This window comes from Rhinatrema bivittatum, chromosome 1 (genome assembly GCF_901001135.1).
Source record: "Rhinatrema bivittatum chromosome 1, aRhiBiv1.1, whole genome shotgun sequence".
NCBI classification, from domain to species: Eukaryota; Metazoa; Chordata; class Amphibia; order Gymnophiona; family Rhinatrematidae; genus Rhinatrema; species Rhinatrema bivittatum.
Genome location: NC_042615.1, coordinates 522,116,913 through 522,143,092, shown reverse-complemented (window position 1 = coordinate 522,143,092; position 26,180 = coordinate 522,116,913). Strand labels below are relative to the sequence as shown.

Here is a 26,180-nt window from a genome sequence, read left to right as displayed (position 1 = left end):
CGAAAGAAAAGTCTGAACATCCAGTCTTTATCCGGTTCAAGGACCAGTGATACAATGAGCGTTTCTGGAACTGCCAGTTCGAAGTCTCAAGCAATGCGGAGGCATCCACTATAGGATTTTCAACAGGACCCAAAGTTTCCATTCCTTCTCCCTGTGCTGCATCCATACCCCTATTAAACGGTGATAAATAGTAGAGATGTGCTTCGGGTAAAAATTTCATGTCTGGCTTCGTATCGGGGCCCCTGTGGGAATTTTGTTTTTTCCGCGGTTCTGTTTTTGTTTTTTTCCGGGGGCCCCAATTTTCGGGTTAGCGCGCACTAACTCAAAAATGAATTTTTTCTGAAATTTTGGAAAAAATTCAATCATTTTTCAGTTCTCCCGAACCATTCTGAATTAGGCAATTTCATTGAGATTGCCTAATTTGGGGAAAATTGATTGCACATCCCTAGTAAATAGTAGATCTTAGAGATGGGGGAGGGGGGTATTGCATTCTCAGGAACCTGTAGGATTTCAGTTAGGTATCTCTTGAACATCTCTCTAGGAGATATTGGAGGCATGCTGGGTTTGTTGAACTGAATTTGTTTGAACACAAACAGCAGTAAATTGTTGTCCCAAATCATTAGAAGTATTGCTCAAGACAAACTTTCTGGTCTAATTCCTTATATTTCTGCACCATAAGGAAAATCTGTTGAGAAATAGAGCTCCTGAGCTCTACTATGGCATCCCAGATAGCCTCCAAAGTAAACTCAGCAGGCCTCTGAACTGGAGACAGCGATGAAGACAAAAATTCACCAGAGGCTTCCCCATCATCTCTCACAATTCTACCCCATAATCCGTCACGTAAATCGTCCTTACGCCGGCTGTCTTAGAGTAGCCGAAGGACTGGCAGCTGCCGAGATTACCCCGCCACTCCCCGCTGAAAATGCCATAGTCGAAACCAAATCTGCTGGCATCTCAATTGGCTCCTGGGGAATTCTTGCAGTTGCAGGATTGCCTGGTGGTGTTCCCTCTGCCAGGCTCAACGGTGAAAGAGAGCCAGGGAGAGAGGGGAGCTTGAATTCCCCTCTCCCTCTCTCCAGTGGCTGAGCCCCCAGCATTGGGCTGCTGCGCACTACGTGGGTGTCCCCACTTCCTCTTCGGTGGGCCTGATGAAGGGCCATGGGGAAAGGCACTGTCCTCTGTTTTCTCTTCCTGCCCATCAAGGGAGAAGAGAGACCAAAAGCAAAGAGTAAAAAGGTAACTGCCCGAAGAGAAGTCCACACAATGTGACCTATCGGTCAGCCATCTTGGATCTGCCCCCCCCCCCCCCCCAGAATGCACTTATTTTCATGCAGAATTTAACTCTCCGGAGCCAGCGAGAAAAGAGAGAGCCAGAGTGGTGTGCTAACAGGAGGATGAGGAGCTGCTGTCATCTTCATGTACCATTGGTCTTTCACAGTGTGAGAAGCATGGTGTCTGAACTCCCGCACTATTCTCATGAGACTTTGAGACCTGCACGGGAGTTCATGCGCCGCACTTCATGCTGCGAGCAGCACCATTCAGGAAGAGGGCTGAGCTGGGTTAACTGGTGGAGGCTGATATCAAGGAGAAGTGGGTTAGAGAATGGGATGATGAGTTGATGTGAGACTGGGAGTTGTGTTGGAAGAGGACAGAAAGTGCAGGAGGAAGGGACCTGTTGGGAAGGGGACAAGTTAGGAGAGGGAGAGACAAGTTGGTGAAGCGAGAGTGTTGGAGCGGATGAATTGGGGTGAAGGGAGAGGGGCAGAGCGGAAAGGAAACATGAGGGGGAGAGCGTTTGGAGGGGATGAATTGGGGAAAGGGCAGACTGGAAGGGGAGAGAGTGTTGGAGGGGAGTTAGTGTTTACGGGAAGTTTTGTCTACTGCTACTGCTTCTGGATTTCAGGGGTTTTCAATTGGCATAGCCCAAGAGGTGCTGCAGGAAGCTATTCTTTTAATTGCTGACATTTTGTAGTGACAACTACAGTCACCACTGGAATACTGCAAGTATTGGCAGCTGCAAGAAGTCAGCACTGCCTGCTAAAGTAAAATCTCCAAAAACCAGGATCCCTAGGTATGGTGCACTATTATTGTACTCCTGGGAGAATTCTGCACAAAAAAATTAAAAATTTTGCATTTTTTAGTAATAGCCTTTTTCTAGTTTGAAGTTTAAATTACTACTCAGACATTGATTATATTCTATTATTTTGATAAATATGCAGAAATTTGCAGAATTTTAAAATTTTGTGCACAGACTTCCCCCAGGAGTAAATCATGCCATATCCTGTCATGCATATTTCGAAACCTTAAGTTCTGTGTTCTAATTCAGCAGTCAACTTCCCTGACTTCCCTAGAGACTCTAATAATCACAGCTGCAGGAGTTAGAACTCATCCCAGCCCCCACATATCTGTAAAATACATGTGTGTTGTAACCCCTGTCTTGGGAGCACACCTAATCATTCTGATTTTCAGGCTATCTTATAATGAATACGCATGAGACAGACTTGTGTCACTGGATCTCCAATATATACATATCTCTCATACATATTCATTGTGACCATCCAGAAAGCCAGGCAGGCCTCCAAGACTGTCTTGGGAAATGTTACTCTCTATTCCACCACCAAGAAATGACTGTGCAGAATATTCTCTTGCAGCTTCACATTCTTCCAACAGTAGGAATAGACTGAGTCTAGCCCTGTGGTTTCATGATCTCGCAGCCAGTCAGCTTTTCAGGATATCCACAATTAGATGCATGAAATACATAGGAATGTACTGAATCTCTAATGTATGCAGATATCTCTCATGTATATTTTTACTGTAGATATTCTGACAACCTCGCTAATGAGATAAGGTGGGAACCAATGTTATAGCCATTTGTTGCCAATTTATACAGGGCTAGATGTGCTAAAGGACTTTTCCCAGTTTGTTTGTTTGTTTTTGTCTTATAGGAAAAATGTTTAGTGCATAATCCTCATAAACTCATTGCTTTTTACTAATCTGTATGAAATTCTTTTACAGGCTACAGGCATGGAAGAGCTGGTATGGGAGCAATATAGTGTAACCCTACAAAGGGTAAGAACTATTGTAATATTTCTAGTCTGCTGATGCTTCAGAATAGCTTCTCTTTAATCGTGACTTGGCAATTTTAGTGTATCAGGTTTTGTTGCCAACCACTGGCCCTAAGCAGTTTAAGATGTTTTGTGAGCCACTGCAATTGACAAGACCAGACAATAGAAACAGAATGTGACATCCCATCTAATTTACCCATTCCTCCTACCTACTACAGTCATGCACCGGACCCTACTTAGTCTTCAGCTTCACCCTCATTTCCCCTCACCACTAAGATGATCTGTGCTTAATCCATGCTTTCTTGGAGTTGGATGCCATTTTTGCCCCACCACCTTTGTGAAGAGTCTGTTCCATGGTATCCATTCTGCAAAGAAATGCATTACTGAGTGCATCCCCTCCACTCTTAGATCATGACATTGCCTTCTAAAACATTTTTCCATTAGAAAAAAGAAATAAGCATGGGATTAGAATTGCGTGATCAAATATGGAGTGTCTGTTCAAAACTGAAACAGTTCCAGCATAGCGTAGTTGATAGGGAGGTGATTTACCCACAGCATGACCTTAGGGTTGGAAGCTTCTCTACCTCTAAATGAAGTGTGTAGTCATAAATACACAAACATTAGATGCATTGCTGTGTTCTCTGAAACACTTCCCTTTAGTCATATGCAGCTAACCAAAATACTTAAAGCAATAATGTGTGTATGTTGGGTGGAGGGAGATCATTTAAACAGGAAATAAAGTCTCACTTGAAAAGAATGTACACTTACTTTTCATCTGCTTGTTTATATGGCCTAATATTCTCCTCCTTGGTGGTGGTTTAAACATTGGCCTCATTATGGACTACACTTGAACACTTTAATTTCCTCAAAAGCGAGCAATAATCATATCCAGAATATGCTGTTGCACTGAATATAATAAGGGAAAAATACTGAATGTACAGAAGAATTCTGAAATCATCCAACATGTTGTTGAAAAATTATACATTTCCTAGCGTGTAGCCAGATGGACTCAGGACCAATGGGGGTATAGTGTACTCCTGATAGCAGATGGGACACTGAGTCAGATTTCAAAGCTGACGTCAGCCTACATATACCCGTGCAGGAAGCTTAGCTCTTCAGTATTTCTTCATCTCCTAAGCAGATAGGGACACTACACACACTAGAATAGTGTTACAAAACTTACCTCTAGAAGACGAGCCCTGCTCTCCTGCAGTGAAACCTAAGGGTCCCTCCCCCAGTCGAGAATTCCTGAGGTGACTTCCGAGATCCCTCAGAGGCAAGCCTTGGTCTGGTAGCCGGTTTCCGGCGTGGACTTAGTCCCCAAGGTGGCTGAGAGGCAGCGGGTGTAGAAACGAGCGTGGCGGTGAAGGTAATTCCCTCTTCCCTTGCAGCCGGAGACCACCCGGAACGAGATTGGGAAATGCTGAGACCAGGTAAGACCAGGTAAGGTGGAAATCTCTCTTAAGTCTCTGGTCTCCAAGGCTCAAATAGCTGCAAAGATTGTCCCTACCGGCATCTGTTAAATAGGGTTGAGCAACTCCGTCTGGGCTAGACCCCGATCCGATGCGAGGGTCCACACATGTGGAGACCCTCCGGGGGGTGTTGCCATCTTGTCCGCGTGGTCGTCTGCGCCATTTCCCCCGTTGACTGCCGTATTGCCCGCTCAACTGAGCCGTGCGCACAACCGACTTGTGCGCACAGCTGCATGCACAACTGTGCCGGGAGCACAGCAGCCTGCACAAAAGGCCCAAGCACACAGATAGGCCTGTGCGCACAGTGGCGCCGCATCTTAGCCAGGCGCACAAATTAGTAGTCTGCGTGCACATCTTGTGCATCCCGCACGCACATCGTCGAAGCAACTGGAGCGCACAACTAAGCCTCCCGGCGCACGTACCAACGCGCACAGACAAGTTCTGAGTCACTGTACGTGCACAAATCATGGCACCGCCAGCCTAGAAAACCAATGGACAAGCTTTCTGCCCAGCCTGCCACCTGAGAGCTGCGCAACCTGAAGTGGCCTCTGCCCTATGCCAGCAGTACGAAGAGGCTCAGGGGGAACTTAAGCAAGGCACCTCACAGCCATTAGAGGGATCTGGATCTACTAATGATAGCACCATGGACCTCTGCATATCTGACTCGGCACCTACACAGGAGGGCACCTCAGGGGGCCTCCACCATAACCCCACCTGGATTCAATATGGACCCAGGGACCTTTTCGTGGGTGGAACTCTTCAAAGGGCTGCAAATCTTTTGTCCAGGCGCAATCGGTACCACCTGCGACACAGTCCCAGTCTCCACCAGAAGCACAAGACCTTCCAAGCACCTCTCGGACCTCTCGAGATGTGCCCCATCTAAGCAAGAGCTTCCCCTCAGGGGATCCAGACACCTCGGGGGATGAGACTGACTCCCTGGAGGAAGGGGAAATCCCCCCCCCCCCCCCCCAGGGATGGAACCATACCAAACCATGCTGCGATTCTTCTCCAAAGACGAGTTACCAGCTCTCGTGTCTCTGACCCTGAAGACGCTGGCCATTCCAGGCAAGAGTACCACAGTGGAACCAAAGACGAATCCTGTTTTGGTGTCCCTCCGCCAGGCCTCATGCTATTTCCCAATGTTGCAGGCCGTACAACAACTGATTGACCTGGAATGGTATGCCCCGGAGGCCAGCTTCAAAGGAGAACAGGCCTTAGAAGCCCTTACCCCCTGGAACCCACGGCCAAGGAACTCCTACGATTCCCAAAAGTGGACACCATGGTCTGCGCAATCTCATCCCAGTTGAAGGATGAGCGGCACTCAAGGATGCCTAGGACAGTAGTCAGGAATCCATCCTTAAACAGTCCTTTGATGTAGCAGCTATGACCCTGCAGATCGCTTCCTGCTGTGCCTTAGTGACGCATGCCTGCTTGCTTCTCTCCAGGGATGCAACCACGTCCACCAACATGTTGGAACCGGCGATATCTTTCCTCACGGATGCAACCTCAGACCTAGTGCGAACCTCAGCCAGGGGCGTCTCCTCCATAGTGGCAGCCAGAAGATAACTATGGCTCCGAAATTGGTCAGCCGACGCGACCTCCAAAGTGAACCTCAAGAGAGTGCCATTTAAATGATCCCTCTTGTTCAGAAGTGAATTGGAGAAGTTAGCCAACAAATGGGGCGAATCTTCAGTACCTCGCCTACCAGAGGACAGGAACAAAAGAAACCAGTGCTCCTCCCCCCGAAGAACCAAGGGCAGAGGAGCCCAGCCCTTTAGACCGTACAAGAATACAAACTACCAAGCACCTCACCCCGCAGGCAGGGTCCAGTCCTTTCGGAACAGACACAACAAGAGGGGAGCAGGCTCAGGTACAGGCTCCAGCCACACCCCACAATGAAAGTCAACAGACCCATCCACAGGAAGAAGCCATAGGGGGCAGACTTACCCTCTTCTACTAAAGATGGGTTGAGATAATGTCTGACAAGTGGGTCCTAACCATCATTTGAGAAGGATACTATCTGGACTTCCACAGCATCCCTCCAGACAAATTTGTGAGATCACAGTGGCAGTGGAAACCACACTGACAAAGCTACTCAGCCTAAAGGCGATAGCCCCGGTGCCCACACACCAACAAAATACTGGTCACTATTCCATCTATTTTATCATTCCCAAGAAGGAAGGAACATTCTGGCCCATCCTGGACCTCAAGACAGTCAATCGTTACCTGAAGGTACCACACTTCCGCATAGAAACCCTACGCTCAGTCATAAGGGCAGTACAGTCGGGAGAATTCCTGACTTCACTGGATCTATACGAAGCCTATCTCCACATCCCGATTCTTCACGACCATCAATGCTTCCTATGCTTTGAGATACTGGATCATCATTACCAGTTCCGGGCGGTACCCTTCAGACTAGCTACCGCCCCGCGGACCTTCACCAAAATCATGGTGGTAGTGGTGGCAACTCTGAGGAAAGAAGTAATCCTCGTACATCCTTATCTGGACGATTGGCTGATCAGGCAAAATCTCCAGAAGAAAGTCACCAGGCGACCACCAGAGTCAAGAATTTGCTGCAGAATCTCGGGTGGGTCGTCAACACATCCAAGAGGTGCCTGCAGCCCTCCCAATCGCTAGAGTACCTGGGAGTCAGGTTAGTCACCAAGCAAGACAAGGTTGTCCTTCCCCCTCCAAGGAGAAGGAAACTGATGGGTCAGCTGTGAAAACTGTTGAACTATACTCGCCCCAAGGTATGGGACTACCTCCAAGTCCTCGGTCTCATAAAATCAACCCTAGAAGTCCTTCCATGGGCAAGGGCCCACATGCGCCCACTACAATGTTCCTTACTGTCACAATAGAACCAGATGTCCTAGAACTACTCCATTCACCTCCAGCTACCGCAGAGGTTCGGACCCAGCTCCAATGGTGGCTACAGGAAGACCACCGAAATGGATACTGCTCACCACTGATGTGAGCCTGCGAGGGTGGGGAGCCCAGGGACAATGAGACAAGGAAGAGGCGGGATGGAACATAAACTGATTGGAAGCCTGAGCAGTCAGATTATGCCTACAATTCGGCCACAAACTCCGGGGTGAGTCTGTCAGTCATGTCAGACAATGCCACAACAGTTGCCTACATCAACCGCCAGGGAGGAACCAGAAGCCAACAGGTGTCCAGGAAATAGACCCCCTCATGGTGTGGGCGGAAACAAACCTGCAAGGGATCTCAGCCACCCACATTGCGGGAAAAGACAATGTCTCTGTGGACTACCTCAGCAGAGAGAGTCTAGACCCAAGGGAATGGACGCCGTCGTCCACAGCCTCCCAGTTGATAGTAAACCGCTGGGGAACCCCAGCCATGAATCTCCTGGCAACTTGGTCAAACGCCCAAGTTCCCAAGTTCTTCAGCCGCAGACGAGAACCGTAATCCAGGGGAATCGATGCCCTCATCCAGACCTGGCCACAGGAAGACCTGCTGTATGCCTTTCCCCCATGGTCACTACTGGGCAGGTTCAACTGCAAGATAGAACACCACAGAGGGCTAGTACTTCTAGTGGCCCTGGACTGGCCATGAAGGCCATGGTATGCAGACATGCAAAGACTTCTTGCGGGGAACCCTCTGTACCTACCTCCACACAGGGACTTTTTCCGGCAAGGACCGATCATCCATGAAGACCCGACTCGATTCTTTCTTATGGTCTGGCCCTTGAGAGGATTGCCTGAAGAAAAGCGGATACTGTAAGGCAGTGACTGACACCTTGCTTCGAGCATGCAAGTTCTCCACATCACTAGCTTACATACGAATATGGAGAGTATTCGAAGCCTGGTGTGAGGACCGCAAGATCCTCTTGCGGACAGTCAAAATTCCCATGATCCTGGAATTTCTGCAGAACAGCTTGAAGAAGGGATTGTCTCTCAATTCCCTCAAGGTTCAGGTGGCCGCACTGGCCTGCTTTAGAGCCAAAGTGGACAGCATCAGCCTATCAACCCATCCAGATGTTTCCTGAGAGGGGTCAAACAAATCCAACCACCCCTAATGTGGCTGGTGCCCCTATGGAATCTCAATCTAGTACTAGACTTCCTCGCAGGAACTTCCTTCAGACCAACACACGGTCTGTCACTAAGGCTCCTGAACTTGAAGACTGCATTCCTAGTGACTATATGTTCAGCCCGTCGCATCTCTGAGCTTCAAGCACTATCCTGTCGGGAACCGTTCCTCAGGTTCACACCAGGAGCCATACAGCTACACACTGTCCCCTCCTTCCTACTGAAAATGGTTTCTCAACTTCATCTAAACCAAACCATCTCGCTGCCATCTCCAGACGAACATAAGGATGCGGAAGACTCACACCTTCGCCATCTTAATGTCTGCAGACTCCTAGTCCAATACCTGGAAAGATTGAAATCTGTATGAAAGACTGACCACCTATTCGTACTTCACAGCGGGAAGAAATGGGAAAGTGGCCTCGCGGGCAACCATAGCCCGCTGGATCAAAGAAGTAATCAAGGCGGCCTACGTAGAGGCAGGGAAGCCTCCACCTCTATGAGTCAAGGCCCATTCAACAAGGGCCCAGGCAGTGTCCTGGGCAGAAACAAGATGCTGTCGCCTGCCGAGATCTGTCGGGCAGCGACGTGGTCCTCCATACACACTTTCTCCAGGTTCTACCGCCTGGATGTCCAGGCCCGAGAGGACACGACCTTTGCAAGGGTAGTACTAAGTGGGCCATGGGCAGACTCCTGCCCTGTTCGGAAGTAGCTTTTATACATCCCATTGGTCCTGAGTCCATCTGGCTACACACTAGGAAATGGAGAAATTACTTACCTGATAATTTCGTTTTACTTAGTGTAGATGATGGACTCAGTATCCCCCACAAGCCTGCCCCGGAATCCGGGAAACTCTTATGACAAACACCGAGAACAAGACAAGCATGGGTAAGCCAGGTAGTACCCCTAGTTCAAGACACCCTAGTTGCCGGGTGTCTGCGTTATTCGGTTGAGTGCACTGGCGGTCTCCAATTTGGAAATCAGTTGAACCAGTCCTAGTTAATCAAGTTATTAGAGCAGACATATATCCACAATTGCTTTTCGAGGAGAATACTGAAGAGCTAAGCTTCTTGCATGGGTATATGTAGGCTGACATCAACTTTGAAATCTGACTGTCTCCCATTTGCTATCAGGAGTACACTATACCCATTGGGCCAGAGTCCATCTGTCTACACTAAGGAAAACGAAATTATCAGGTAAGTAATTTCTCCAATTGTAAAGCAATATTGCAAGGACTTGTCTTTTAACTAAAACAAAAAAGGTACTCTTTATAATTTAATGCAGCTCCATATCAAAACTGTGGCACTAACACATTTTTAATAACAGTACTCCTCCAAACCCTGAGGAAGCACTAACAGCAGAAACTGTGTCTGCTGTTGGGTAGATTGGATTTTCTGAGGGGAAAAGTGCTTAAAATCCTGCAAAGGAATTTGGAGGGTTCAATTATTACTCTTGTGCGTGAGCGTATATTTGTGTGCTGGTAAGTAGTTGGAAAGAAGGTAAGACATGCCATGCTGGGACAGACCTGGGTCCATCAAGCCCAGCATCCTGTCTCTGACAGTGGCCACTCCGGGTTGCAGGTACCTGGCGGATCCCATGAAATAGACATAATTTTTGTTATTTCCTGGAATAGAAATAACTTTCTTTAGTCAACCCAGCTAATCATGTTTTATGGACTTTCCTTCTAGGAGCTTGTTCATGCCTCTTTTAAATCCCGCTATGCTGGTTGTGTGGATCACGTCCCTTAGCAATAGATTCCATAGTTTGACTGTGTACTGAGTAGAAGGGTACTTTCCACAATTTTTTAAAAATCTGCTGGTTGTTAGTTAGTGTCATGTCCCCTTGTTTTAGTAGTATTTGAAAAAATAAATAACCATCCTTTATTTACCCATTCGTAATTTTATAAACTTCTATCGTTTTCCCTCTGTCATCTCTTTTCCAAGCTGAAGAGACCTAATCTGCATAGCCTTTTGTCAAAGGGGAGCCTTCCATTCCCCCTGAATTCTATATGAAGTTTTAGTCTATAATTGTGTGTGCTGGGAAGTAGAGTTTGAATTAACCTTTTGTGTAGTTTAAAGTTTGAATTTAATTCTAATTTTATAATTTTGTATGCTGGGAAATAGACTTGCTTGATCTGAAAAGGTGTGAAGATTGGTTTCTGGTCAATTTTTCACTGGTGTTTTGATTCACACCCAACCCAGTCACATTTTTTGATTATTTAAATTATCTCCATTAAAAGGTAAATCTTAAATATTAAAGATATGAGTCAGTTAAGGACTGAAACAACATACAGTTAACCCTGATTTTAGTAAATGATTAATTTTAATCCTATTGCTGGTTTTTGGACAAGGTAACATAAAACACAACTAATCAGATTTTGTTTAAATTTAAGAATTTTCTATACTCACTCCTCAAATACCTTTAAAGAATTTAACAACACATCAGAAATTAAGATGCAGACAGAAGACCAGCAGAGAGAGGCTACATTTAGAGTTTTAGGTTAGAAATTGAAATCCAGAACCTCCCTCCTGCACCTTCCCATGTTGCTGGTACCCACATGTATCATATCATGACAGCCGGCTCCTCCCCAGCACTCACTAAAATCCTATCTAGGTGATGCATGAGGTCCACCACCTTCGCATAGCAGGCAAGTTACCAAGTGATTCTCCCACCAACCAGCCACATTTCTAATGATCAAATTATCGGCTACAATGGCAGTCTTTAATCCTTCCCTCATGGGCACCTGTTCCCAGAAATATCCTCGGTATGAGAGGATAAGGGTTGGTCCTAGCTACAGGCGAAGGCGTATTCAAAGTCTAGGCAAGGTCAAAGTCTGGTCCACGGTCAGCAACTGAAGATCAAGTCAAGGAGACAAAGACCAGGGAGACTCAAACAAGGCAAGAGGACAGGACTGTGTGGGAAGAATGGCACACCAAGCCAGGAATAAGGCAGGAGGACTGGAACGCAGCAAGAACAAGACAGAAACACAAAGCAACTAGCATTGCAGGCAGAAGCCAGCAGGAGACCTGTTGCTGAGGCACTGGTTGCGGTGTTCAGCTTCCTTTTATACTAGAGCAGAGAGAACAGTCAGCACCCCAGGAAGTGCTGGCTGCCTGGCCTGTAAAAGGACTTCAGAAAGTGCAGGTGATTCTAACTAGACCCTAGGATGTGGGAAGCTATACCAGGAATGTTTGGAGGTAAGGGGAATTACAAAAGTAAGACCAAATGACTGCCAGCATGGTTTAATGGTGGCAAGAAAGAGGCAGTTAAAGCTAAAAGTGTATCTTTAAAAAAAATGGAAAGCAGGCCCAAATGAAGAAAATAGACAGACAGGAGCATAAGTACTGGCAAGCTAGATGTGAAACAGTAGTAAGACAGGCCAAGTAAGATGAAAGTTTGCTAGAGGCAAAAACTAATAATAAAACCTTTTTTGAGTACATTTTGAAGCAAAAAGTATGTAAAGGAGTCAGTTGGGCTACTAAAGAACTGAGGGTAAAAGGGTTGATCAGGAAGGACAAGGAACTAGCAGAAAAATTGAATGAATTCTTTGCCTCTTTGTTTACTGAAGGTGATGTTGGGAAATATCCACATTGGAAACATTCTTTGATGGTGGTGATTCTGAGGAACTAAAGCAAATCTCTGTGAAAATGGAAGATAGACCAAACTGACAAAGTAGAGAGTTACCAGGACCAAATGGTATCCACCCCTGAGTACTGAAAGAATTCAAAACATGAAATTGCAAACCTGTTACTATCATGCTGTAATCTATCTTTTAAAACATCCATAATACCTGAAGACTGAAGGGTAGCCAGTGTAATGATGATTTTTAAAAAGGGATCAAGGGGTGATCGATTGGTGAGCCTGACATTGGTGCTAGGCAAAATGCTAGAAGCTATTCTTAAAAACAAAATTGCTGGCCATATAGTTAGGCATGACTTAATGGGGACGAGTCGACCTGTCTTTAATAGATTTATAAGGCAAGACTTCTTTGCTAATTTTTTATAGGTGTAAACACATGTAGCTAAAGATAATCCAGATTTTCAGAATGCATTAGACAAAGTTGCCCATGACACACTCCTCAGGAAATCTGTGGATTGGCAGCTGGTTAAGACAGGAAACAGAGGGCAGGTCTAAATGGCCAATTTTCCAAGTGGAGTACCACAGGGATCTGTATTAGGACCTATGCTATTTAACATATTCATAAATGATCTGAACAAGGAAAGCAAAGTGATCAAACTTGCAGATGAAATGAAATTGTTACAATGGTGGCAGGTTGTGAGGAAATGCAAGAAGGGCCTCGCAAGATTAAGAAACCGGGCAGATTAAATTTAATGTGTAAAAGTTCTAAGTGATGAACATGGGGGAAAAATATTTCCAACCACAGTTAAGATGCTGGGTTTTCTTTTGGGAGTCAACACCCAAGAAAAGCACCTTGGAGTTCTTGTGGGCAGTACATTGAAATCCTCAGCTCAGTGGGACGGATTTTAAAAAGGTTACGTGCGCTGGGCCTATTTTAAAAAGGCCCGGTGACGCCCATAAAGCCCTGGGAGGCATGTAAGTCCTGGGGCTTTTCTAAAAGGGCAGGGGTGGGGTCAGGCTCCCAGCACAGCGGCCATATTTGCCGCTGTGCTGGGGATTGCGTGCCGGCCATTGGACTGCGCGTACAACTTGCACCTGCCCAGAGGTAGGCGCAAAAGGTAAAATAAAAGTCAGGGGGGGGGGGGGGGTTAGAGTAGGGTTAGGGGAAAGGAAGGCAGGGTAGGGAATGGGAGAAGGCAGCATGGGCTCAGTGCCCACAAGGTACACAATTGTGCACCCCCTTGCACGCGACAACCTCCGATTTTATAACTTGCGCATAACTGCATGAAACTGTCAGCAATTTAAAGCAAATCATAGAAAGGTTTTTAAATGCACAGTCATGCTCTGGAATCTGTTGCCAGAGGATGTGGTCAAGGTGATTAGCTTAGCTGGGTTTAAAAGAGATTTGGACAAGTTCCTGGAGGAAATGATTAGGGAAAACCATCACTGTGTATGGAGTAACAAGAAATAAATTATTTACCATTTAAAAAATGTATTAGCTGTGTTATCTGAGGTCCTAAGCAGCATAAAATTTTAAAAAATTCATAAAATACATGTAATTATAGACAAAAATGAAAACAGAACAGTGAAAACTTACAAATAAAACAACAGCTTCAATAGTCTGCATCGATAGTGCTCAGGTTACACAACTAGCTGGTAAAAGTCTAATTGGAGTAAATTGCCTATCTGAATAAGCGAGTCTTTACTTTAGGGGTACGACCCAGCAACCAGCATGGCATTTCTAATGTTCTTATCCTATCATTAAAATCATCCATTGTACCTGAAGACTGGAGGGTGGCCAATGTAACCCCAATATTTAAAAAAGGCTCCAGGGGCGATCCGGGTAACTATACACCACTGAACCTGACTTCAGTGCCGGGAAAAATAGTGGAAACTATTCTCAAGATCAAAATCGTAGAGCATATAGAAAGACATGATTTAATGGAACACAGTCAACATGGATTTACCCAAGGGAAGTCTTGCCTAACAAATCTGCTTCATTTTTTTGAAGGGGTTAATAAACATGTGGATAAAGGTGAACCGGTAGATGTGGTGTATTTGGATTTTCAGAAGGCGTTTGACATAGTCCCTCATGAGAGGCTTCTAAGAAAACTAAAAAGTCATGGGATAGGAGGCGATGTCCTTTCGTGGATTACAAACTGGTTAAAAGACAGGAAACAGAGAGCAGGATTAAATGGTCAATTTTCTCAGTGCAAAAGGGTAAACAGTGGAGTGCCTCAGGGATCTGTACTTGGACCGGTGCTTTTCAATATATATAAAAATGATCTGGAAAGGAATACGACGAGTGAGGTTATCAAATTTGCAGATGATACAAAATTATTCAGAGTAGTTAAATCACAAGCAGACTGTGATACTTTGCAGGAGGACCTTGCGAGACTTGAAGATTGGGCATCCAAATGGCAGATGAAATTTAATGTGGACAAGTGCAAGGTGTTGCATATAGGGAAAAATAACCGTTGCTGTAGTTACACGATGTTAGGTTCCATATTAGGAGCTACCACCCAGGAAAAAGATCTCGGCATCATAGTGGATAATACTTTAAAATCGTCAGCTCAGTGTGCTGCAGCAGTCAAAAAAGCAAATAGAATGTTAGGAAGGGAATGGTTAATAGAACTGAAAATGTCATAATGCCTCTATATCGCTCCATGGTGAGACCACACCTTGAATACTGCGTACAATACTGGTCGCCGCATCTCAAAAAAGATATAGTTGCGATGGAGAAGGTACAGAGAAGGGCTACCAAAATGATAAAGGGGATGGAACAGCTTCCCTATGAGGAAAGGCTGAAGAGATTAGGGCTGTTCAGCTTGGAGAAGAGACAGCTGAGGGGGGATATGATAGAGGTCTTTAAGATCATGATAGGTCTTGAACGAGTAGATGTGACTCGGTTATTTTCACTTTCGAATAATAGAAGGACATGGGGGCATTCCATGAAGTTAGCAAGTAGCACATTTAAGACTAATTGGAGAAAATTCTTTTTCACTCCACGCACAATAAAGCTCTGGAATTTGTTGCCAGAGGATGTGGTTAGTGCAGTTAGTGTAGCTGGGTTCAAAAAAGGTTTGGATAAGTTCTTGGAGAAGTCCATTAATGGCTATTAATCAATTTTACTTAGGGAATAGCCACTGCTTTTAATTGCATCAGTAGTATGGGATCTTCTTAGTGTTTGGGTAATTGCCAGGTTCTTGTGGCCTGGTTTTGGCCTCTGTTGGAAACAGGATGCTGGGCTTGATGGACCCTTGGTCTGACCCAGCATGGCAATTTCTTATGTTCTTATGTACTTGTTCCAGTATTAAAAGTGTAATGAAAGCAAGGGCACTTCAATGAGCTTAACTGATCCTCAATCTCACTTTAACTACTTAACTTGTTGTCAAAGTTATAAAATAGCAAAATATGCTGAAGCTCCAAGAATCCTCCAATGACAAGATGATTCTGGATAAAGCATTTCTTTAAAAAAAAAAAAAAATTGTGCAATTGTGGGAACTGAGCTTCAGAAGTCACTGTGGGGAATCTCATGCATAGAGTTACATTTAATAATCTATTTTCTCAGGACTACATGGAAAATATATTAAAAGTTTTAATCCTTGGCTGTTCTCCTCTACGGGCATCTTTTAGGTCAGTGTAGAGCGTACTTGTACCGAGCTATGAAGGCAGCCATGATTCGGTTCATGACATTTGACTGAAGACCTTTGCTGCTGCGGCCAGGCCCAGGGAATGAGGGTGGTCAAAATGGGAGGGGGTGGGGGTGAGGTCACACGTGTGAATGATGGACTCTGTCTAAAAGACTGCTAGAACCTTAAGCCCAGTAATGAAAATGCTGGTGGACTGAAGGAAAAAAAAATAAAAAAAGTTATGTATATACATCTTTTTTTTTTTTTTTTTTTTTAAGAGGCAGTTTCTAAAATAAAAGCCTTATGGTGATTAGCGGTCATTTATAACAATAGTCTTAAAAACTTTTATTTGTTTTCCTTTTAATTCAAGTATGTTTTATTAGATGCAGACAGAGAAACATTTACATCCATTAACCCAGACCAAAAAAGAAAAATGTCATTTACATGAAATTCTGGATGCATTGATTTCCGTAAGGCCCACTTTATGAACCTCCCCCTTCCAAGCCTCTTATCACAGGAGAATTCTGTTTATCATCATCTCCCAGCCCTTCCATTGCTTAACCCAGACCAAGAACCAGTCAGGTGCCTTGATCTTGAGCACCTGACCAGTGCCTTAAATAAAAGTTAGCCCTTCCCCATCCCACTCCCTCATCCAATCACTATTCCCCCCCCCCCCCCCCATTCACTTCTAAGGTTGGGTTAACTTAGACTTTGCAATGAGTTCAAGACTAAGCTCTTGTTTTCCTTTTAAATGAAACTCCGTATTAATTTGTACAGAACCATGTTTTGCTTACCTGTGTATCAGCTTTGCATTGGGATTTTATTTTCAGGACAATAAAAAGGGCTTTGGGATTGCAGTGTCTGGAGGAAGAGATAACCCCCACTTCAAAAATGGTGAAACGTCTATTGTCATATCTGATGTTCTTGCCGGGGGTCCTGCGGATGGCTTACTACAGTAAGTATGATTTTGTTCCTGCATTAATTCACAACGGTCTCAGTCTGCAGAGTTCAGTGATCCAGAAATCCACACTGGCTGCTTCACACGTAGGCAGACCACAAATCGTACAACGTAGTTGGCCAATCTAGGGTTTAGGGGTATGCAAAAGCACTTTTGCTGCCCAAGATTTTCAAGTGTCAGGTCTAATATATTTTATTTGGGCAAGTTGCACAGTATTAAAATAGTCCCTTTACTTTGGATCCTATGATTCCCAAACCCTTTAATATGAATTTAGGAATTTTGCTGCATAAGTATATTGTCTGTCCTTCAACACAAGATGACATGGATTGGTATTAAAGAGAACAGGCATGTGAGGCTTGTAGGGGTCCAGTTGCCCCTGTTTAGCAGGAAAGGCCTACAGTTTTTCTAAGGATGTGGTTCCAATAGGAAGGGATGACTGAGAAAGTTCTAAATTTGTGGGGTAGACATCATACTTGGAATTGGTGTTTGGAAAGTATGTTTTGAAGACAAACATTTTTAATGGTTAATTGTGAATGAAAAAGATGTGGTTCGACTTTCTCCTTTTTATAATAGGACCAGTAAGGAGGAGTGTGGCATCAGGATCAGTCTTTGAGAGGGCACCTCTGACCCTTAGGCATGAGAGTTTGGTTATATTGCAGCACCAATTGGCAGGCTTGATTTTTGAACTATGCTGTATGTATCAGAAGGAAGGGGGGTATTGGACATGAAAGACTTTTGTGATGAGGAAAAAGCACTGCATATAACAAAGATAAACAGGTTGCCTGTGAGAGGCATTTTTGTTCTAAATTGGGGCTTTGCTCATACCATAATCTGCTAACCTGAGGGAAAAGGGTGACCACTGATGCATCCTTAGAATACAAGACAGCCCATTAGTGAAAACCAGGTATTCCCAACCTTTCTTGGGAGGGTAGACCTTTCTGTGCTTCTCTTTTTAATTTTTTAAATTTTATTAAAATTTATTAAATGCCCTACACAAACAAGGTCTGGGTGATTTACAAAAAACATACATAATATTAAAAAAAAATGTAAAAAGAATTCACTTGACAAACTGTCATTAACAAAAACCATTAGATATATGCAGTTATATTTTATGTAATAAATAATGCAATGATATACATTCTAGAATCATTTGTAATATGTAAAATTTAGTATTTAACAAAGAATTCTTACAAATCTAAACTGAATACATAGAATTGCAGAACATGGCAATAAATATGCAAGACTAGATTCATACTAAGTAACCTACCTAGTGAAACACAGACAATTTGTGCTGTGTATAACAAAACTCTCACGCCTAAGAGTCAGAAGCACCCTGTCAAAGCAATCCCACACATAATTGCAGAAAAGAAAGAAATGAAGAAAAAAAAACCATAGGTACAAGGATAAGAAACAACTGACAAACCCTTAAACTGTATGTAAAGTTAGCTGATATACCAAAGTACTTTCTTTGCATAGGGCAGTCCTGATAACAGGGACAAAGTCTGACCTTAGCTGTAATCAAGCAGCAGTTGCCACACCTTCACTGATAAGCAAACAACGGGGTTCAGCCCCAGTTCTGGATTGTAGCTTCACGTGGTGACACGTTCAACGAAGACCAGGTGCAGGCCAAATTTGCAAGCAGTGCTATTTGATTTAAAGTTGAATTGTAGGTAACTTTCCATGGGAGCATCGGAATGCTAACATGCGTCCTGATACTTCTGGGTCCATGCTTTAAAGGGGATGATTGACTTATAGTAAACCACCTCCCCCCAAAAGTGGTAAAATCCCTGGGGTCTCACGATTCCCCACCACTACCCCTTGAGTCTGCCAAAGCCAAAAATTAAAATTTTAACTCACTGAAGGTGTAGTGTAGGCTACACCCCCAAACGACTCTTTTTTTTTTTTTTTTTCTCTTTTTTTTTTTTTTTTTAAATGCTCAGCCTCCCTTCACACCCTAGCCCACCTTCCCAACTCTCCTGGGCCTTACCAAAGTTGCCCTGGTAGTCTAGTGTCTGCCTGGAACACTTCCTAGACTCTGGACCCAGCGCCGCCATATTTCAGAATGGCGCCATCCCATGGTTTAAGTGCTGCAGTGAAATAGATTATGCAAGGTTTTCAAATTCCTGGCATTTGTGTACTTTTTTTTTTTTGTTAACATAAGCACTGTTAAGTCCTTTCTCTTGTTCATTTGACTGGTTGTTCATTTGACTGGTTGCAGACTGTTTTCAGGGAGGGAAGTTTTAGGGGTTTGTTTTATTTATAAGGTTCTCTATAACTGATGTCTGGTCTCGAGTGATCTCCCACCAGAGATATAAGGCACCTGGTTGGGTTGTTTTGTGGTGCATTTGTTTGCAAATGAGCTCGTTATTGGTGATTAAATCTATCTGCAAAAAGCTATCGTCTGTGGGGAACCACCATATTTTTCAGCTTATTTCTCGCATATACTAATCGGTGCTTGTGCACTTTAGTTTGGTTCGGTTACTGAGGTTTGTTTTTGTTTAAAAAAAAAAAAAATTAGGCTAACAGATGTTATACTAAACTTGATAGTTTGGCAATCTATTATCAAGGCCTGTTTGTACATGATTTCTTAACCTGCTCTGCTGCAAAGTGTTATAATTTGCCATGTCGGATTTACAGATGAGCATAATTTTGCATAATGTATGCACTGTGTTCTCACTATTAACACACACGGAGTATTTCAAAGGAAACTGGAAACATATATTGCTCTGCTACAAGAAACTCATTTGCTAGAAGTGGAACACCAAAAATTAAAGACTAGTTGGGTAGCGCAGGTTTCCTCCTCTTCATTTAATTCCAGAAGTAGAGGTAATTGTATACTGATGCATAAATCTCTACCCATAAATATTCATTTCATTCTCAGGGACTCCTGAAGGTACGTGGGTTATATTGATTTGCGAACCCTTTTCAGTCAAGTTTGGATTAATAAATATATAAGAACCTGATGCAGGGCATGCTCTTTTTTTTGTTGTCTTGAAAAGATGGATGTCAGAAATTCTGAATATTCTTATTATGAGAGGTGATTTGGAGTACATGACTTACTCTAACGTAGGATAGATCTAATAACACTTCTATATGCAATATGATAATACTGGACTGCTAGATCTGATAGCAAAACACCAACTTCAGGATGTTTGGAGAATCAATAACCTGTCTGTAAAGTTTATACATTTTATTCCCCTAGATAGAATTCTTACAGCAGAAAAGACTATTTCTTGTATTTGGCATCCATTTTTCCTTAAGCTAACTGTTGTAAAATAGTATCCTTTATTGTGTAGCACCATCTTCCAGCACTTCTGAGTTTAGAACTTGTTAAGCAATCTCCCCCGGTTACACTTGGAAATTAAACTTATCAGTTTTAGGCAATAAGGATTTCCAGAAACTAATTATAAATACTATCAAAGATTTTAAAGCTCATCCTCTAGAATAGGAGTATACACACCCACATTAAGATGGGAGACATTAAGGGGCAGACTTTCAAAGCCTACGCGCGCTGAGCCTATTTTGCATAGGCCCGGTGACGTGCTCAAGCCCCAGGATGCATGTAAGTCCCGGGGCTTGAAAAAATGGGTGGGGCCTGGGCGGGGCGGTAGGGCATGGGTGTGGCCAGGGGCCTCTCCACTGCCGCTGGGCCCCGGGGATTGCGTGCCGGCACTTGGCCAGCGCGCACAACCTGTGCCTGCCCAGAGGCAGGCGTAAATAACAAAACAAAGGTGGGGGGGTTTAGGTAGGGCTGAGGGGAAGGTGGGGGTGGAGGGAACGGAGGAAGGCTGCACAATTGTGCACCCCCTTGCATCTGCTGACCCTAGATTTTATACAATCTAGGGTCATGTTATAAAATCAGGTGTACATTTGTGTGCGCTGGGTTGCGCACACAAATGTACGCCCGCCCGTACCTCTTAAAATCCGACCCTAACAGTGGTCTTGAAGGGGGAGTATCTCTTTTTTTTCCTGTCATCAAAAAATGGAAAATATTCAAAAACTGCAGGATATTGACTCCCACGTAATTAATCTTGAAAAATAGCATAAACATATCCATTCTTAGAAGGTATATAGAGAGTTGATGAAGGTGAGGGAAGAATTAAAAAATTTTCAGGTATTTGTGGCATATAAATCGTTCTGGATGTCTAAAGAGAGGTTTTATGTACAAAGTCATAGAATTGTATACTTGTATACCTTATTAAGCAGAGATAGTGCAGTAAGGCAGTGTGTAGGATCCGTGACATGCACAATAATAATAATAAATATTTTTCTAAAGATATAGGAGAATTGAGAATTTTTTGCAAAATTGTATGGGTCGGAAAAGAGGGATTCCACCATATTCCTAGAATATTTCCAGGGAGGCACATAGATCTCAGTGCTCAGGAGCAAAAAGTCCTATTAGATGCCCCAATAAACCTAAGCGAGATATGTAAAGCGATTAATAATCTTCCCACTGGTAAAAGCCCAGGGCCTGATGGTTTTCAGATTGAATAGTACAAAAATAAAAAGTAAATTATGCCCATAATTTTACATGCTGTTTGTTTATTTAAGGTCTCCTGAAGCTGTGGTGGGATCAGTGATGCAAATATAGTTCTTCATGAGAAAGGCAGGATAAGCTTGACTGTGGATCATATAGACTTATATTTCTAATAAAAATCAATATGAAAATTTTGGCCAAAGTTCTAAAACTGTGGTTGGAGTGAATCATCCCTTCTTGATTATCCCTGGACCAGAATATCTACTGTTAACAGCTGGCATTTGACCATATAATGAAATGGGCAGAGTTTAAAACAAATTCCTGGGCTTGTTCATTCTTTAGATGCAGAAAAGGTCTTCAGCTGGGTTACTTGGGGCTGGATTTACTAATGCTGCAAGGCATGGTGAATCCCGCGGGGGGGGGGGGGGGGGGGGTTGGTCCTGAGATAGCCGGCAGCGATTGCTGCCAGCGCCGCGCCAAATAACTACACCATAAAAGGTGTAGCAAGCAAAGTCATTTGTCAGAAATTAGAGCATTACATGCAGATAATACTAACACAATATATAAAGATTACAATGTCAAAACCCCATATCAAATCCCCAAACAAGAAGAAAGGAGGTAGGAGTCAAATAAAAAAAAAATAATAATTACTAAGTAACATGCTGATCAAAGAGTTATCAAATACAAATATCACCAATTCAGAGGTTCTGGTGTTAAGGAAGAAACCTCCAGAAAAGCTTTCAATTGGCTAGACTAAAAAAAATATATAACTATCAGATAATTAAATGATACATTTTGTGGGGTACTTGTCCCCCCAAGATCATGCATTATTTCTCTAAACTGGAGAAAAGCTTTCCTCTTAACCTGTGTCTGTTTACCAACATCTGGGAAAACCCGTACCTTTACCGTCTGGCCCATAAAAGAGAAATTTCTGTTTAAAAAAAAAAAAATCATAAAGGAATTTTTTTTTCAAATTCAGATAAATAATAATGTAGCCCACTCCTTAATTACTTCAGTAGATAGTTTAGATTTGTCTAATTTCCTGGAACAGTCAGATTCAACAGAAAAAAGCTTTAGATACAGAAGGAAGAGATACAAAGCCCTTCTTTCAAACACTTCTTAAATAACTAACCATCGCTTTGTATTATATCTTATTCCTTAACCTCTCCAACTAATTCCGCCCCAATAACCTATACCTTGTTAATACAATCTGGCAAGTAGTTCATTAAGTATTTATCTTAATTTAATCTTGTTAATCCTAGACATATTGTTTGTTATTCAATTCCTGTCTGGTTGTATTATTTATTTGATTATCTACTAAGTTGTGTATTGATAAGTTTTTGCAATGATCAAGATTTTAGCCACGGTTAACTATGTATTTACTTGTTTCTCACAGTGTTCCATGTAATGCTCTATGCGAAGTGTTTTGTTCTTTGTAAACCGGTGTGATTTGTAGCTGCTACAGGAATGCCGGTATATAAAAATCCAAAATAAATAAATAACTCTTGAGGGGAAATAAAAGGAGATCTGTGAAAGTGAAGGGCTAGATTTTAAAAGGTGCGCACAGGTCCCAGCGTGCGCACGTGGACGCATGGATTTTATAACATGCGTGTGTCGCCATGCGCATCTTATAAAATGCGATATCCACGCACACACGCATGCCAGATTTTAACATCAGCACGCGCATGTGCTGGCAGCCCACATCTCGCGCGCGTGGGGGAGGGGGAATTAAGTAAGCGCGGTGACACGATCGAGCCTAGACCAGTTTCCTCCTGGTCTGCTCCAATTAAGTGGACTGGGAGGGAACTTCGCTACCTTTTCCCCTCTCCTCCTCGACCCCCTAACCTAAACCTAGCTATCGCCTATTATTTTGTTTCCATGCTTACTGCTCTTTCGGAGCAGAAGTATCTTCTGCGGGGCCGGCTGACTGCCAGCACACACTTCCCCAGGACAGCATCTAATGGTGCTGACCACGCCCGTTGCTTTTTTTTTTTTAGGCCCGGCATTTCAGCGCTTATCGATAGTTACACGCGTGGCCGGGCCTTTTAGAAAATGTGTGCAGCGTGCGTCTGGCCTGACCACGCGCGTAACCCCCAAAATTTATGCAGGCAGGGCCTTTAAAATCCATATGTAAGTTCAGTACCCTAGACCTAATTTCAAAAACTTTAAGTTTCTTATGAAGCATCATACTATCTGTAACTGAAGCAGTTCTGAATTCCTGCAACAGCAAATCTGAGACTCCATAGATTTTATTTTCTCATCATGATCAATTAAAACTGTTTTTGAACAGGCAGCTATCCTTTTTTTTAAGATTATTACATTTTATAATTTATTAGAAATGTTGATAAGTATTTTATAAACTTCATTAGGTAAAACCCTTACATAATTATTTCTCCCATGGACTCTGTTAGGTGTCCAAGCATCAGGATTGAGAACAGTGGATTATTGTAATTCATTATATATGGGTTTACCAAAATATTTACTAAAAAGTTTATAATTGGTCCAGAACACTGCTGTAAAGTTGATTTTTGGCTTAAAATGCAGGGGAAAATGAAAAGCTCATATGAAAGCCCTTTATTGGCTTCCTATTGTGCAGCGTTCCCAATTTAAGTAACTTCCTTTTCCTAGCATGTAGACAGACTCAGGACCAGTGGAGTTATGCTCCCCTGCCAGCAGTTGGAGACTGAGCAAACTGACATCACAGTATATATAATCCTGCAGTGACACCAGCCTGCCAGTATTCTCAGTCTCCAGCAGATGGTGGACATCCATCTCCCTATGGGGATTGCTTTAGATTTTGGAAGGAGTATTTAAAATAGAAAAAGAAAAGCCCCACTCTCCTGTGGTGATACCAGATGGTTCCTTCCCCAGTTGAGAATTCCTGAGGTGATTTCCGTGGTCCCTCAGAGGTGTGCCTTGGTCCAGTAGTCTGACTTCCCAGCATGGACTTACCTGATTGTACATATTAAAGGCAGTGGGTACAAGAAGACGTGTGTGGTGGTGATGGCACATGCCCTCTCCCCCACAGTTGGGGACTGTCTCTGTACTCAGCTGGTGAAGGCTGAGCTTGGGTAAGTTTAAAAAAAAAAAGAAAGAAAGAAGGATTTAGTAAAGGCAGAGATAGTGTAGAAGGGTTTGTAGGACTTCCTCTGGTCTCCGTGCTTGGCACACCATTCTGATGTTCGTTTCTGCTCCCGTGGGGGTTAAGGGAAAAGGTAGCTTGGCAGGTTGAGCGGCCCCAGTGGGCTAGACCCTGCAGTTAGGCTTTTTGCCTGTGTGATGTGTGGTAAGCTGCGGTGGCATTTTCGCACGCATTTGTGCGTGCCTTACTGCCCTCTACAGGTCGTCAATGTGCACAGTGCGTCGGCTCTGCGCAAGCATTGTGCACTCAGTTTTGGGTGTGCCTTTTGCGCGCACAAACTTTTAAATGGTGGTGTGTCCAGGCTTTGGAGCACAGTTTGGGCCAGATTTTCGAATCTATGCCCGATTTCATAACATGTGCACGCAGCCGAAGAAGAATCCCATTTTGGTTTCCTTGTGTAAAGCCTCTTGGTGTTTTCCCTGTTATGGATGCCATTCAGGAATTGATTGATCTTGAATGGGGCGCCTCGGAGGCAAGTTTCAAAGGAGATCGGAAAATGGAAGGCCTGTACCTCCTGGATCCAGCTGTCAGAGAGCGTTTGCATTTTCCCAAAGTGGATGCGCTGGTCTGTGCCATCTCTAAGCGGATGACTGTCCCCATGAGGGAGGAGCAGCCTTGAAGGATGTACATGATAGGAGGATTGAGGCTATCTTTAAGCAAGCCTTTGAAAAAATGGTGATAGCTTTACAGATAGCTTCTTGTTGCGCCCTAGTGGCACAATCTTGTCTGCTTCTCTCTCAGGAAGTTGATGATTCTGGAGTGAATTCCAGAGTGGTTATGGAACCCGCTGCCACCTTTTTAGTTGATGCAGGTTGCAATTTAGTCCATGCCTCGGCCAGAGGAGTGGCTTTGGTAGTAGCAGCCAAGCGTTAATTGTGGTTGCAAAATTGGTCAGCTGACGCAACCTCCAAAGCTAATCTTACAAAAATGCCTTTTAAAGGCTCACTTTTGTTTGAGAGCAAGTTGGAGAAATTGGCCAGTAAGTGGGGCAGATCTCCAGTCCCTCAGTTGCTGGAGGATAAGAAGCAGTTGTGGCGCCCCTCTAGTATGAGGGGTTGTCTCTGGGGTTCCAAGCACTTTTGTCCCTAAAGAGGGTCGACCTTTCAGTAGATCCCAGTCCTTTTGTCCCAGACAGCCCAAGAGAGGAGAGGCTTGGGCGGTGGTTCCTCCAGAGCTTCCCAATGAAGGTTTATCTTTGGGAACAAGAGATAGAGGTCGCCAGCCTCTCTTATCAGAGGTGGGTCGAGATCACATTGGATCAGTGGGTTCTGGAGGTGATACAAGAAGGATATTTGCTGGAATTTCACAGTATTCCTTGGGATGTGTTCTTGGTAACTCCTTGCCATTCCCCACAGAAGAAGCAAGCAGTGGAAGCTATGCTTCTATTGCTTCTCCAGCTGAAGGTTGTGGTTCCTACGTCTCAAGTAAGGTGCCTACGTCTCACGTAAGGGGTGATATTCCATTTATTTTGTTGTGCCCAAGAAAGAAGGCGCCTTTCATCCCATCCTGGATCTCAAGTGTCAACCGTTTATTTGATGGTGACTTATTTTCGCATGGAAATCTTAAACTCAGTGCTAATGGCCATGTAGTTGGAATTTCTGACCTCCCTGGATCTGTCTGAGGCCTATCTTCATATTCCCATCCATTTGGAGCACCACTGTTTTACAGTGTTGGGATGCCATTATCAGTTTCAGGTACTGCCTTTTGGACTAGCTACCACTCCCAGAATGTTTTCCAAAGTTATGGTGGTAGTAGCGGCAGTGTTGAGAAGAGATGGGATCCTGGTACACCCGTATTTGGATGACTGGTTGA

The 26,180-nt window shown here is 43.8% G+C and overlaps 1 protein-coding gene across 6 annotated transcripts in view; it reads left to right on the top strand.

Moving 5' to 3' along the window:
• LOC115097225 (tight junction protein ZO-2-like) overlaps positions 1–26,180 on the top strand; it is an 82,198-nt gene that overhangs the window by 31,295 nt on the left and 24,723 nt on the right. For all 6 annotated transcript variants that reach the window (XM_029612895.1, XM_029612878.1, XM_029612852.1 and 3 more), the window contains 2 exons: positions 3,016–3,069; positions 16,622–16,746. In XM_029612895.1, coding sequence (XP_029468755.1) covers positions 3,025–3,069; positions 16,622–16,746 — 170 coding nt within the window. In that variant the 5' untranslated portion in view covers positions 3,016–3,024. The remainder of the gene's footprint in view (positions 1–3,015; positions 3,070–16,621; positions 16,747–26,180) is intronic.